The sequence below is a fragment of the Planococcus citri genome, chromosome 1 (assembly GCF_950023065.1).
Source record: "Planococcus citri chromosome 1, ihPlaCitr1.1, whole genome shotgun sequence".
In the NCBI taxonomy this organism is placed as follows: Eukaryota; Metazoa; Arthropoda; class Insecta; order Hemiptera; family Pseudococcidae; genus Planococcus; species Planococcus citri.
Genome location: NC_088677.1, coordinates 39969263 through 39985049, shown reverse-complemented (window position 1 = coordinate 39985049; position 15787 = coordinate 39969263). Strand labels below are relative to the sequence as shown.

At 34.2% G+C, this 15787-nt stretch overlaps 1 protein-coding gene across 2 annotated transcripts in view; it reads left to right on the top strand.

The window, feature by feature from the left end:
• Window positions 1-15787, top strand: part of Rbp6 (RNA-binding protein 6) — a 324961-nt gene that overhangs the window by 228705 nt on the left and 80469 nt on the right. For both annotated transcript variants that reach the window (XM_065344750.1, XM_065344752.1), the window contains exon 6: window positions 7527-7619. In XM_065344750.1, the coding sequence (XP_065200822.1) occupies window positions 7527-7619 (93 nt within the window). The remainder of the gene's footprint in view (window positions 1-7526; window positions 7620-15787) is intronic.

Here is a 15787-nt window from a genome sequence, read left to right as displayed (position 1 = left end):
CGGCAAAAAGTCTGATACCTCAAGGGGTTTTTGGTCAATTTAAACAAGATAGCAGTCTAAATGATGTACTTAGATGTAGAATCAAGCCCCATTCATGCCCGAGCAATTTCAAAAGAAATTTTGTCGATTGGGTGCAGAAAGGGTCTAAGTCCAATTTGTTTGAGCAGCATCAGCACCGGCACACGTGAATATTTTTTTTTTTGGAAACTGCGCTAAAAGTTGTGTCTTGGGGTCCTCTTTCAATGACCTTAAGCATGTTCATCAAAATTTTTTGATTTTTGAATGAATCAGTTTTTTGTTATTCCTGAAAAACGCAAAAATGGACTTAGCCCCTTTCTGCACGCATCGATTCAATTCAACTATTGACAATTCACATTTCCCCTTTTCTACACGAACTTTGCTACAAAAAAAAAAAAAAAAAAAACGAAATACTTATCTCGAAAATTTCTTCTCTCACTCTCAGGAAGAAAATTTACGTTGCACCTGAACCTACTACAGCATTACAGAGAATTGAATTCGGGTTCAACGATCTTTGTATGTAAAACTCGAAATATCTCATAACCATTGACATAATTTATTCCAGATGTCGCGTGGAATTAACAATGCAAAAATTAACACAAACTTTCGAAATTTTAACTCGAATGGTTATGAACAAATTGCTGCAATGTTGTTCAACTTGACGCAATTAATCATTTTCAAGTTTCTCGCTGCATCCAAAAGAACAGGAAAAAATAATAGAAAAAATAAAGGTGCACATATATCGATTTTGTTCGCCTTTAAAAATCATTAATTAATTGAAAAGCAGATACTTAGGAGTATTTCTTTTTAATTAATTAAAAAAGTTATAGATTAAATAAAAGACAGTTGCTCAAACTTTGAAAATTGTTCAATTTATACGAGGAACTCGTCGTAAAAAAAAAATTAAAATAAAGAAAGAAAAATGCACTCGCTAAAAAAGAGCAAATTTCCTGCTGTTGAACTCCTGTGAACTGTAAAATATCTTACAATATTCTTTCTGCTTCGTTGGTATTGTGCATTGAGACAATTATGGTACTATGGTTGAAGCATTCGCATTTGCGAGGTAACTAACACAGGTACGTAGCTACCTACTAGGCTACTACCTACTACCTACGTAGGAATTTAAATGTCAAGTAGCTTTTGCGCAAACTTATTAATAAATGAACATATGGAATTCACGACGATACCGCCGCGGTGGCTGGTTAAAAGGGAAAACCGACGGGAAATATTAACCGGGTGATTGTGCAGACGCGTAAGTCCGAGACCATGAATTTTTCACAAAAACAAAAAAACAAAACAAGAAGAAAAAACTCGTTTTCTGCATAAATGCAACATCATGAACATGGTCTTTCACGTATACCAAATAGAATAACTCTTCCGAGGAATCAAAATCATTTACAAAGGAAAAGAAAAGACCTTCATTAAGTACCTAATTTATATGCAGAAACGAAAACAAACGCCAGATGGTGTTGCCAATAACTTACTCTTTACTTCATACTATGTTACATGCCTTTACATAATATGCGCCGCAAAATTGGCAAGGCCTCCCCGCGCGCTTTTCTGTTTTTGGAACCATCATTTTCCGGTCACATTTTCATCTGAAAAAGCAGACAGAGACGGTGTTGACTTTACTGAAAAGTAATGTTCTTCTCTTTTATTACAAACGCGCTCCTGTTGCCCACATCGCGCCACATCAAATCCTCCAGCAAATAAAACTCCCTTTATTTTGTTTTTCCATCATGATTCTTCGCCTCCAAGTATCGTCCTTTGTTTACACTTTTCTATCAAAGCTTGAAAAAACTTCATCATTCAACGGTTGGCGTTCTATATTGCGGTAAAATCTTTATGCTTTACATAATATTTATGTATCTCCTTTTACTTTTTTTTCCCTCCTTCTTCTTCTTCTACTTCTGCCGCTGCTTTTTTTATGCATAGCATAGATATACCACAACTAGCATGCTGAAAGTAAATCCATCAAGTGAGAAGAGTGCTGTTCAAGTGAAACTTTTAAAATCCATCTGAATACATTTTATTTAAGCCTTTGCATCGTTTATGAAGCAAAAAATAATCATCACTGAAATATGTACGGTACCTATCACGTGAAAATATTTAACATGCAAAAAGACAAGCTCTCGCCACGCCAAAAACTCATGTTTAAGCTAAGTTGAGTGGATTTTGAATTTTCAAAGCATTCAGTTCATTGATTCGATTACATTACTTTGATTAATCAATCAAATCAGTGATCTGAATGCTGAATCGTGAATGCCAACTTAGCGCAATGTATTTACTTAAACAAAAAAAGTGAGAAAAATTTACGATTTTTATAATACATAAGACTTGGATTCAAATAAATTGGTTGTGATGCTGCATGATTGAAAAAACCAGAAAATAACTCTTCATCTGAGCTATACTCGTACATACAAAATTGTTATCTCGAATATTGAATTCAAAAGATTTAACAATAATTTGATGAAAATAAATCCTCGATTCATCGCATTATTATGCTATTAAAATGGTAGATACCTGTAGTTTTCTAAACTGAAAACTGACGTGCGCAGGTAAATTTTTATTTTTGGCGGAAAAAGACGAGGAAAAAGGAAAAAGCGCAAAACGCAACCAAATCATTCTTCCGGCTATAATAACTTATTAAGCGTAATTGGTCGAGCTCGTAATGGAATTAACGAAAAAAGATACTTGCCGCCGCTATTAATAACTTACCACAATTCGATAGAATTATCTATTTTCGTTTTCATCAGTGACGAAGAGAGAAAGAGAGGACCAGATGAGGAAAAAGTTGAAATGAGCTTTTGTTTTAATACTGTATAGGCTGCATAATTGATATTTGCCGCTCTTCTTCCATTACTAATTATTGTTGTTCGTTATGGTCCCTTCGCAATAAAATACTTCTTGCCCGGGTTAAACGATGCGAAACGGATATTGTTCTTTGAATTCTCCGTTTTCCATTTTATTGTTTATCCCTCGAGGAAAATTTAAAATATTTCGACTGTAGTGGATAAATTGGGAGAATTTCGTAAATTTTCACCATATGACATGTTTTATTGTTAAAGTTAACAGTATTTCGGATAAATCATAATGACAATTAATGCTATGCGACTCTGAACCTTCGCTACCATTTATAACTAATTCTTGTCACTCGACGTGGTCTTTTTTGCTGCCATGCATTTCACCATTGACGTTTTATACGCGACGATAAACTTTCATTGTGTTCTCCATGTTCTTTATACATGCCTTTGTTTTCGAGTAATACTCGTTGTAATCGTTATTTACTGATATTTCTACTATTGTTCGATTCGATTGCATGCGGTGATATGAATTAACGTTAGCGTGCTTCTCCGTAACTATATACGAGTATAATACATATAGCGGGTGATGTCTTTTTAAATGCGATTCGTTTTTTGACGTAAGAAATCTCGTTGGTACCTCTACTCTACTCCACCTACCTTAGTACCTCTACCTACGACCTAGGTGCGTGCGAACGTCATGCTCGTATGTGCGCTCGATTCGATATACTTAATCTACGAGTAGTGATACTAGATAGATTTACTTTTCGATGCTATGATGCTGTTAAACTGCAGAGTGCAGATATACCTACCTACCTACCTACCTACATATGTATGTGTATGGGATACTGGTTGTTTTGGACGCAGTTAACCGCGCCTTCTGTCTTGTAATGCGGCAGCCTAAATTACACCAGTGTACGTATCGGTAGGTGCATCTATCTACATGCAACACAGACATAGACACACGCCACGCTACGTTTTCCAATGCTACTCGTACGATAGAAAATCATCATGTTATATTCAATTACTTTATGCAACTCCTTTAGGAGTGCAGATGCGTGAAATTTGCATGTAACTATTTTGCAGAATTCAGAAAGTTTTACAAATCGACTACGCCATGTTCACTTGTCTATATTTTATTCAAATTTTAAATTCAAAGAGTCGGCTTTTCAATATTTTTCCGGCTATGCAACGTGCCTAGTACATACATAGGTTCTCTTCTTTCAGTTGAATTGTTCTTTGCAAAATCCTAGCTATGTGCACTTTGATGAAAAAGGAATACATTGAGAGATGAACTTTGGGGTACCTCTGTCTAGTGTCTATACCTATATTTAGATCAGTGAAATACGAGCAAGCTCCTTCTGAAGGTAAATAAAAGAATTGTAGATAATTATTTTTTCTTTTAAGCGATGGGATGGGTGCTTGAAGAAATCCATCTGCAAACGAAAATTCTCGCAACAATGATACAGATGTACCTCATAATACTTATGAATTAATCTTTAACACGATGCTAATAGCGATGATAAGGGTGATTGGAAAACTTTCTCTTCGACTGAAACTCTAATAAGGGAACCTCTCGGAGAGTCCGCCTTCGATGTGAAGGGGACCGCGATTTTTGGAAAGAGTCTGGTCTGAAACTTTCTTGGCGAAAATTCCCTCTATCCAAATTGATTTTTAAATTTTTGGCCAACTTTTTAAAAACCAGAATGCTTTTCAAAAAAAATAATAAAAACATAAAATAAAAGTAGATATTATAGTTATTTAGTAAAAATGATGAAAAATCGTCCTTGAAACAAATATCAACCCTTTCGAACCGAATTTCACCATTTCTGACCATTCCGGGGGCTTCACCAAGATTTTCGATTTCTCCAAAATTTTAAAATTTCTTCGGCGAGCGTGGAAATCAAGTTTGCCAGCTGAAATCGAAATTTGGCTCATCCTCGACCTCTTTAAAGGATTTTTCTACGTACCTACATCAAGTGTGCTTGAGGTGTCCACGAAATCGACTCAAACATGGAAATACGGCGATTCGTGCAAAAATAAAAAATTTCCCTGCAAATAGAAACGTTTTGATTTTTTGAATTTTTTCCTCGCAAATATTCTGGTTACCGTATAGAAAAACGTACTTGAGATGTTCGCTTGAAAATCGACTTGAATGTGAATAAATCTTTTATACAGGTCGAGGATAAGCTTTAACTCGAATTCTAGCTGCCCATAAATTGATTTCCACGCCTTGAAATTCTGCAGAAATTGAACATCGTGCTGGAGGCTTCAGAATGGTCAGAAATTGTGAAATTCGGTTCGACTCGAGGTGGTTGACATTAGTTTCAGGACTATTTTCCGCCATTTTTATTCAATAACTATTCATTTTATTGAAAAAGCATAATTATTCGCCAGAAATGGTCAATTTTGAATTTCATAAGAATTACCAAAGTATAGATAATACCTTGATAGTTGATTTATTAATTTCCAAAGCTCAGTTTTGATGATCTCAGGTCTACCACTGCCTAGATATACTGCATTTAGTAGGTACGTTTATATGATTATACATACATAAACATGAGAGGTTTCTTCGATAAGTAGTAACACACTACGCGGAATAAAAAGTACGAATTTCAAGAATATAATCTAGATAATTTATGATCAGATACGAAGTTTGTGTGTTTTATATCTTTCGCATTGGCACAGTAAACTGGAGCTGGAAATAAAAATCTACCAAACTGTACGCTATTGAATGTAATTTCCTGGCATTAGAAAAATATAACATAAAATCTAACTAGGTAAGAATAACTCACTCGGACGTATTTTATTGTATCGACTTGGATGTTAGACTTGATAAAATGTGTTTATCGACTTTTATAAGTTCGCGGGGTGGCTTAATATGGAATTCATTGCGCTGTTGTACGTGCTTTTGTACAAATCTAGTTACTGATAAAATGAACAAACCCTTTTGAAGGTAAATTGGATGTTTTTATTTCAATAATTTTAAGAAGAACTCCTTAAATCTGTAACTTTTGTCACCAAAGTACACACATAGCAAAAAAATACATAGGTAGGTACGTACCAAGGTATAGCCTCAGCTCATGCAGTTTATAATGATCCATAGTTGACAATGAAACGTCGTACAAGTAATTATTTCTTCGTTTGATTCATCAAGGGGGTGAAGAATAGGGGAAGATGCTTGCGTAATTACTACATCGAATTATTTTGATAATTGAATTATTCGCATATAATTATAAGGACTCGATTTTAAAAACTCCATGGTGTACTTTCACGTTGTTGGCATGTGTAAGTTAAGTACCTACGTAATACGTGCATACCATGATGCGTATAAGTAGGGTTGGTACTGTTGTAATTTCCAGCGAGGTATGTTACGGTATTGTGTTTTGTAAATATGGAAGCATTTTTCATTTACATCTTTTGTGGATGTGAAAATGCGTAATTAATTACTATACTCGAAAAATATATATGTATAAGCCATATACATGTATATACGAGTCTGTATCTATGTAAATACCATGGTTCACACACACACAAATACATTACTCTGTGCATAGCAATGGTCGGAAAAGCTGGCGCTGTAATGTTTCCTTGTCTTTGTCTTGGAATTGTGCACGTAATATTTCTTCATTTTTATGGAAATTTCGGTTTTTATTCCAGTACTTTGTGTGCTTATCCGTCTTGCAAAAGGAATACATTTAAATAATTAAATTAATGTATTCCATCAGGACTTGATTTTGCCGCGTATTTGTTCGCTTATACGTATTTTTAATTATTACCTAATTACGGTGGCGATATTATTAGTTTTCGAGTCCCTTCAGACGAATCAGCAGATCTTGAATTGATTTGATAATTAAAACAGTGAAGCGTGTAATTACCGTTTAATTATAAAACCGCGTTTATTAATTTTTCCACACAGACGTTGGAATTTTTAAAAATAATAATGCCACTCAATCTGATACCAAAGTATCGAAGATTCTTTCGGGCGCATTTTTGCCAACTGTTTGTTGTAGTGTTGGTGTTTCTGCGAGCATAAGAAAAAATATTCGTGTACCTACTTCATACTGTTTCTGCAATATGTACCTACTTGGTTGAAAACTTGCCGGTATCTAATTGTTTAATCGATGTTTCTTCGGTGTTTATAGAAACGGAACGAAATGCATAAACTCATGCTCAAGTTACTGGATAGCTTATCTAAGTATCTACTTGGGGTGGTTTTGAAAGTAAGGTTTATAAAAATCGAACATGCTTTGCCCTTCCTTATCTTCTGCATTTTTAGCCCTAATTCCCCGCGAATAGCGTGCAATTTTGGTGTAAGATTTTTCAATCTGATAGGTATGCGTCATTGCTGAAAAATAAAATTAGATAGTTACTGGGAAGACTTTTTTCTAGTGGAATGCAGGTAGATGTAAATAATATGTAGTAAGTTGGTACCTAATTTGTATACTTGAACAATGCGTGGCAAGAAAATTTTATATCGACCACTGCACTAAACATGAACTGTAGGTAAATCACGTAGAATGCAGAGAATGAAGTGATTTTGAACAAGTAATAAATTTATTTTTTAATGACTTGGGTGGAATACCTATACCTACTTACATTACCTATATTGGATTAAGATTAAATTCACACATACGTGTTGGTTCTTAAATGTATTTCTAACTGATTTCAACTAATTTTATCTACGTACTTGTGTTTTTTTTCTAGATGGTTACCAGAACGAAAAAAATATTCGTCGGTGGATTATCCGCCGCAACCTCTTTAGAAGATGTCAAAAACTATTTCGAACAATTCGGCTCGGTGAGTAATCTGCTATCATATTTGTAATTACACATCATACCATAAGTCAAAAATAATGATCTGTAACCGCTAGTAAGAACTTTTTGTCAAAAAAAAAAAAAAAAAAAAAAAACGACGCACTCGGAAAAAGAGCCAAAATACCTACCTATGTAAATATTTATATGCTGATTTAAAATTGTCTCATTTCACTAGAATCTTTTTGAAAATTTATATATCTACAGGGTGTTTCATAATGAAAGTTGAGATCCCCCCTCTCCCCGTATCTATGTAATGCATATCGAGTCTATGTAGGTATGTCTACATAACCTTCGAGCCGCAGGAGCAGCAATAAGCTCATTCACAAAAATAATCATTTTTTTTCTTATACTTACTGTGAAACAAAAGTGGAAATTATAAGAGGGTCGATAAAAAATTATTGTAGAAGTGAAAGAGTAAGTGAAAACCAAAATAAAATTCAGCATTGATTTATGCGAAAATTTTCCAAAGTAGGTATCTGTCGGTTTAAAAAAATGTTCTTGATCGATTATCTTTGAGAAAAATGAAAAATTTCTCGTTTACAAACGCGTAAACATGAAAGGTTAAAATTTAGTTTGCGCCCATTTTTAACTTTCAATATCTATTAGTGGTGATTTTAGCCGTTCTGGAGCTTCCAGCAGATTTTTGAATGACACTTTTTCGCGAACTGGAAAATCCAAAAATCCACCGCTAGCTTCCGCCATTATAAATTGATTCTAGAGGTCAACAGATAAAATTTCATCTTTCTGTTTTGATTTCATCAAATTTTGTTTGGAAAATCATCGAAAATAAATAAGTAAGTAAATAAATAAATAAATAAATAAATGATTAAATAAATGCGAGTCTAATTTCGCTCCCATTTTCAATATAAAAGAAAAGGAATCAATTTCACGTTTGAAAAATTTGTTGACAATTTTGCCAGAATTTGGAGCATCTTAAATTATTATATTTCGTTAGTTTTTTCTTCAATGCATAAGCAAACGTTCGTCGTATTTCCTCTTTTTCAACAATGGTAATGGAGAAGAAAATATCAGAATGAATTATATTTATTTCGAAAAAAAAGAATAGGAGAAAAAAACAACAACAACTTTCACAGCTTTTGAAACAGCCCTTTTTCTCTTTCATAAAAAACGCATATTTTAATAATAAAATCCAAGAAAATACGGTTCATCCATTTTAATCATTTCGGTGAAGGCTGCCAACATACAATGGTAGATATTTTTCCCAATAGAGTCGTTCACTAGTTGGCGCACCTTCTTTACATTATTTACGTACAGAGAAATTTCTTAATTTTCTTTATGGACCAACATTCATTCATATCATACCTACATTTAAACGAAAGTTGTGCATATAGGAATTTTGGACTTTGCATTTGAAAAAATTGTGAATTTACTCATCTCCGCCAAAAGGTGTAGAGGTATCAAGGCATTTACTTTGGTTGTTTTGGCCTAAATCATGTCCCTGTTTTCATACGAGTATTTTTGAAACAAAAGCAGGAAAAATTTCAGAAAGGTTTGGAATTTTGCTGAATAAATATAAGATGAGTGCGTTTGGTCGAAAGTGAAAAAGGTTAAAAAGGTTTCAAATTTTGAAATTACAATTTAAATACTTACTTACTTTACTTCTTATCGCTCATCTTCCTACGATCTCGTAAAAATCATGATAATTTTCCGACCCTGCATATTTTGCAAAATTGATGATAAATCTGACAATGAGTATATTGAACTTACTTTACACGTGACCGAGGTTTTAAAAAGGATAAAACGATGATTATCTAAGTACAACTACTTTTTAAATTGAAAAATTGAAGAAAAAAATTGAGAATGTTCACCTCTGTAAATTTCCTCAAAAATTGACTTATGAAAGATGTATGATATTGCCAACGAAAGATTAAGGTTATTGATGATGTGATACTCGTACAGTAGGTATAGGTTTCTCGTATCATCACTTAATTCCGAGTAAGGTATGATTTTATTTAGCTTCGTATTTACGAGCGCAGAGTACAGTAAGCTGATAAGTAGGTAGGTACCTACTTTCTTAATGTAGAACCACAAGTTATGACAGCACACGAGTGCGAAGATGAATTTTTTCACATGTTAAGAAAGCTTTCATCTTTTTTGCACTCGACATTAAACGTATACAGGTGTTTGTGATGTAAGACTTATTGCAGAAGTTTACACGTACATTTAGTACATACATACCTACCTTACCTACATATGCCGAGTTTGTGCAGCACTAAAACTGTATTGTGTTGTATAACATACTAGGTGTTGAGAAAAAGAACGTTTTTCTTGAACTATAGGTACTTACCAGCGCTAAACATAATAATACAACAATAGTTACCAAGAACCGATAAATTTCTGTTTCAGCTCGTAATAAGATCACGTTCTTGTAAATAAGATATAGTTTTTCTACTTTACATTTTTTGCATTAGGACTTTCGACAATTTTCTTTGTTTTTTTTTTCCTTCTTCTTATACTTTTCGTTGATACGGAATCGTAAATATTTAAAAATCGAATAGTAGTAACAACTTAAATGTAAATTATGAAGGAGAGAGGACGTGCACTTTCGTTAAAAAGTTGATAAATCGTTTTAACCTTTCCACTTTGGAAAACACTTTAGCGTTGCCAGTTTTTAATCGCAAACAACACCCATTCCCCCTCCCATCTAGTTTGAATCGTTTTTTTCTTGCTTTTTTTCTCTCTCCCTTCACTATCAGGATGAGATTTAAGTTAAGTTTGCGCAGTAATGTATTTGCCCGTTTACGTTGTAATTTATTATATTGCTCTTTCGAAGTCCTCATCCCTGCACCTTTTTACGTTATTTCTTTTGAGGATAAAAAACAGCCCAATGTTCGTTCATATTTCTGTAGCCTTTCGATATAAAAATATAGTAGTTCGTTCTCTTTTCGCTCATCTTTTTTCTTTTTTCACTTTTTTTCCACTTTGTTTTCTCTTTCTCACTCCCTCCATTTCGCGTAGCATTAGTAAAATGAAAGTGTTCACGGAGAAATTATTTTCCAAGCGGAATGCAGTTTTTGGGTAACATTGCGCGTTGTCTGGTGGTATTTATAGCGAAAAATAACGCGCGAGTAGCTAATAAATTTAAAATGATAAGTACGTATTTTGCGAAGAATACGACTTATTGTTATTATAATTTAGAAGCTGCCTCAGTCATATTTATACAGGGTGTCTCGTCTCACAGCAATCTCCTTTCACCAGTAACATAGGCAACCCTTCTTTAGTTCATTTACGTATGCGTGTTTGCTCAGTCCTCGAATTGAAGAGGCGGAGTTGTACTCATTTACGCCTCTCAACTGTCACGATAAGTACCTACAGAGTTGAGCGTAACTTACGAGAAGTTCTTCAAATTTTGAAATTTTGAAAAATTCGTGTTCCGAAAACCCCTCTTGCGAGTGTTGTGCGCGAAACAAAAATGACGCGCTAGATTGCCCGTTCTAAACTGAACTCCTTCAGTTTTATAGTTCCCGGCATCATAACAAGCCAAACTCAATGGGTTGCCTTTATTATTCGCAACAGGAATCTTTTACAGACAGGAACACCCTGTATAATAATTTTTTCTACAAACTGACATATTACATACGTAACTACGTAGTGATATCTATACGTATAAACGATGTATACCGCACGTTGAGAATATAACCGACTGATAATAATCGAATAATTAATTCAAATAATCAGCTTGCTGAACAAGAATGGCGTATACTTGGCTATGCCAAGTTACCAAAAGCGCGTTGAAACGGCGCCAAGATTTTTTCTTTTGAAATGTTGATAATGCGAAATATCAGATTTTTCCCCTCTTTTTTTTTATCGAATACTACAACGCAACGCGGCAGCAAGACAAACACACGTAAAACCTTTGCTGAAATAACTACACTGTAGATATAATCAATGTCTAAACCAAGACAATATTTTTTTTCTTCTGCGGTTACTTTTACGTAATAATATCGAAAAACGAATCGTAGATACCTATGCCGAAAGCCGCGCGCCGCGAGAAGACGCTCGCAGCAAAAACCAAGCATTTTTTTTTTTTTTACAGATTTATCAACTTTTTAACGTTATCTTCTTGCTCTTTTTTTTGTCACATTTTCTGTTTATTTCTTTCACCGTCGTAATTTACATTTAAATCGCGGCTCTGTCGGTAACTTTTTAATATCGCCCAGAGTCTCTTCGAGCAGCTTGATAAAAGCGAAACGAACACATAAAAAACCGTTCGGCCCTCGAAAATGCTATTAAAAACAATCTGCCGCTCCGACTAAAGCTCAATTTTAATTTTGAGAAACTAATTTTGAGGGAGAAACCTCTAGTAGCATAAGATTAATTCGCTATCCGCGGACGTTTTTATTGAGATTGTAATGGCGATATTTTTCACGCTACATTCGCCCGGGGTCTGCAAAATCGTTACGTTGCAACATTCTCGTATAGCCCATAGACTATTTTGAGCAAGATACAATTTTAAATGTCTGTTTAGAAATACGACACACATAGTTTTAGGTATACTATTCTATCGATAACATAACGATTCGTGAGAAGTTGTGTACCTATTTTCAATAATTGTCATAATTTCAATCTTCATTAAAAAATATATATATGTGAGGGCGCATACGAAAAGGGACCATGCGACCAAAAGTAAAATTTCACTTAAAGTTTTGCATTATTTCCCTTGTTTTAAGGTAAGATTACGTATGGCTATTCCAACTTCGAAGGTCCTACATGCTACCACACATTCACCCACGCCCTCCAATGACCTGTACTGGCCAAATTAGACGCTACAAAGTTGATACAGTGAGCAATTCAGTTGATATTATCAAGAATTTTAGAGTCTTAGTTTTGATGAAAATCGTTTGCGGCCAATGTGGCAATGTTTTTCGGTAGTTTCAAAATAAAATTAGTTTAATATTATTAAAAAATACATACCGGTGTCTAGGTGTCTGTACTGATGGATCATATTGCCGGAAGTCCTGGGTTTGGGTTCCGCTACCGGAAAAAAGTCTTCTATGATTTTTTCCACTCGTGTCTTTTTAAAGTCACGAGTTTTTGTAAAATTTTCATTTTTTACACGTTTTTACGTCTTTTTTCAAATTTTTTGCATCATTTTTCAACTTCTGTGAGTAATAAATTTATGCATGCTTCCCTTAAAAGTAAGAAAATTCGATGAAATGATAAAAATTGGGACCTATGGAAGGTTCCATTCGATTTTCCAAGAGTTTCTACAACAATTTCAGGAAATTTTTTTTTTTCATTTTTTGGTCATATTAAGGGCCCTTTCCGTATGCGCCCTCACATATATATCCCAAGGCCTCCCAACCCGCTGAAAATTTTTTGAACCGGACCAAGCTAAATCAAAATAACACGCGTCAAAAATGGAGAAAAAAAATCAAAATTTCACCAAGTAAACCTAGAACGCTTAAATTTAGTATGTGCCCTACTTTCGACACCCCCTCTTCTTCGCTACTAATTTCATGGTTCCCAGATTTTCAAAAAATGATATGCTTACCTATCCACTGACCCAATGCTTCCAACTTTTGGGGGGGGGGAGCTATTGACGTTCTGCAAAATCTACATAATATAATCACTCAGCTGAGGACGGATGTTGTTTTTTTCATACTTCAGTTTGGAACTTCGTACCTATGACTTTAAAAGTAGAATTCTAAAATCATATTTTTAATTTTTTTTTTACTTTCAAAATTCATGAAAACTTTCTAGCCATCCATTGTTCAAATTGTGGATGTTTATATAGTTTAGAAATGAATAATTTTGTCCTGTCGCCATTTTTCATGATAATTTTTCTGGAGGATAATTTTTGAAAATTAATAAAATACTTTTTTCAAAAGCATTCGCGAGCAAAATTCAGTATATGAGAGGCGTTTCGCGATATGAACCCTTGTGGTGATTCGATGTATTTTTTTTATTGGCGATTCCGACTTACTTTTTCACGAGAAATCGAATAGTGCAATCAGATTTCGCCTATCTCATCAACTTCACGTTTTAAAAATTATTTGAACACGAATACTCAAAAACTCACATTTTTGGGAAATCAAAAACAAAGTTTCTGTTTGTTTTTGATTTAAAAAAAAAAAAAAAAAATGTCGATGGAAAAATTATTTTATTGTTGTTACTTGTTACCTATGTAAAATCTCATGGCGAATCCGAATTTCTCGGTATTTTTTTGCGGGGTAGTCTGAATTTCCCATCCAGCCTATGCGCAAGACAACACTGCACCCGAAAATCAAAAAAAAAAAAAAATCGAAAAAATCGAAGCGATTCGATGTTTTCTCTCTCCTGGAAAAATCGAAATATCACCACAAGGGACCTTATCGCAAAACCCCTCTCATATGTACTGAATGTTTCAAAACATACATTCAGCCTCTACTAACGACAAAACCTCAAAAATTTAGAGTGTTTGGATGAGTGGAAGGCTTCTAAAAAGTCACACGATTTTTTGTTCATTTGTTTGTTTGTGTTTTAAATAAGTGCATTCTTCGAACTTTATAAGCTAAACATTGTTCTGACACTTTAATACGACTGGCAAGGCATGACAAGTTAAGAGGATTACAATATTATTGCGAGTATCTCTCTCCACTTCCTCCAAGTATGCACACCAATTCAGGTGAAAATTTATGCATTTTTTAAGAAAATCAGTGACGTATGAAATTTTTTATGCTCCACTTATTTATCAATTTGAAAAAAAAAACTCGCAATAGATCTACCTATCGAAATTTAACTGATGAAATGTTGTAGAGGGATGAAGGTATACAAAGACATATACGCGTTTAGGATCTTGAAGAAAAAATGTTTGCTAGCCTGTCCACCAATGTATGGTGGTTTTCGCGCTTATCATACGATTCACCTATAGACATTCGTTAATCCATTGAAAGTTTATGCTTTTGGCAAGTTTAAGGTAAAATCAAACGTTGGGTATAGGTATTTAAAAGTTGATACGTATACCTACCTAAGACAAGCGATAGATTCATTTCAGGATTAATTAGGTAGTTTCGGAGTTTGGCCGAACTAAAAATAGGGCAGGAAAACCGCATTGGGTCAGTTGATATGCATTTGAACAATACGTACAACGTCGCCACACCACACATACTATGGAAACCACACGAGTGCGTTGGTTAAACGTAGATGACTGCAAAATGGCTGTTCTAATGAATTCTGATTGTCCGGAGGTTTTGGAGTGTCCGTCTAAATTTAATCCTAGCCTAGTTTCTGTTTAGAGATACATCGTATGTCTAAAAGCATTTCAAAATAATTCCAGGATCAAGTTATTGCCAATAACTTATCGGCGGCGTGTGACAGTTTTTTTTGTTCACATTTTGTTGGACGTTGAGTAGGCCATCTTTACGTGGGGGGAGGAGTGAAGAAGAATGAGGAAACTCAAAGTCTTGGATCCGTGGTTTTTCTGGTTTTTACGAGTAAAATAAACGTAAAATGAGTAAATAAATCTATAAAAATGTCAACGAGGTTCATTGTTTTTCATACCCTGTTATATCGTGATCTATAGTGTGAAAAACGTTTGATAGGTTACCTGGTATATATTCGGGATTTTGACGAATCGTACCTTTTCTTCGTGTATATCTACCTGCTGCTTATCTCACGTTTTTGACGCTTATTACCAATTTAATTGTAAGAACGAAACGAGGACTCATTTGGTTGGTGTATTTTCTCACTAGAAGTAAAAATTGTGAATATTGTCAATCTTGTACATATATCTGCTTACTTAGTACATAGATACTTGTATAGTTTGGTTAATTTCTTCATCCGCAGCTGGAAGCATTACGGTCATCAAATATTTATAAATCAAACAATGAATTTCTTAGAATAATAAAATTTTCAAAACATTTTATTTTCACGAAGCACACTGAGCAATCAACGTAAGTTGACGTTAATTCTATTCTGCAGTCGAAAATTCGAAATGTTGAAAGTAGCTCGCGTTCGATGTCAACTATGTAGCTAGGTAATAGGTAGGAAGGGTTGGAACACCCAGTTAGGTATAGTGAGATTTTTCAATGTGTCATAATTAATTGTTATAGTGATCTATGTTATGTTGAGTGAAAATCTCAAATTGAGATAATTTGAAGTTGAAAGTAATCCTGTATAAATTTGGCTACTTCGCCAATGAAAATTTCA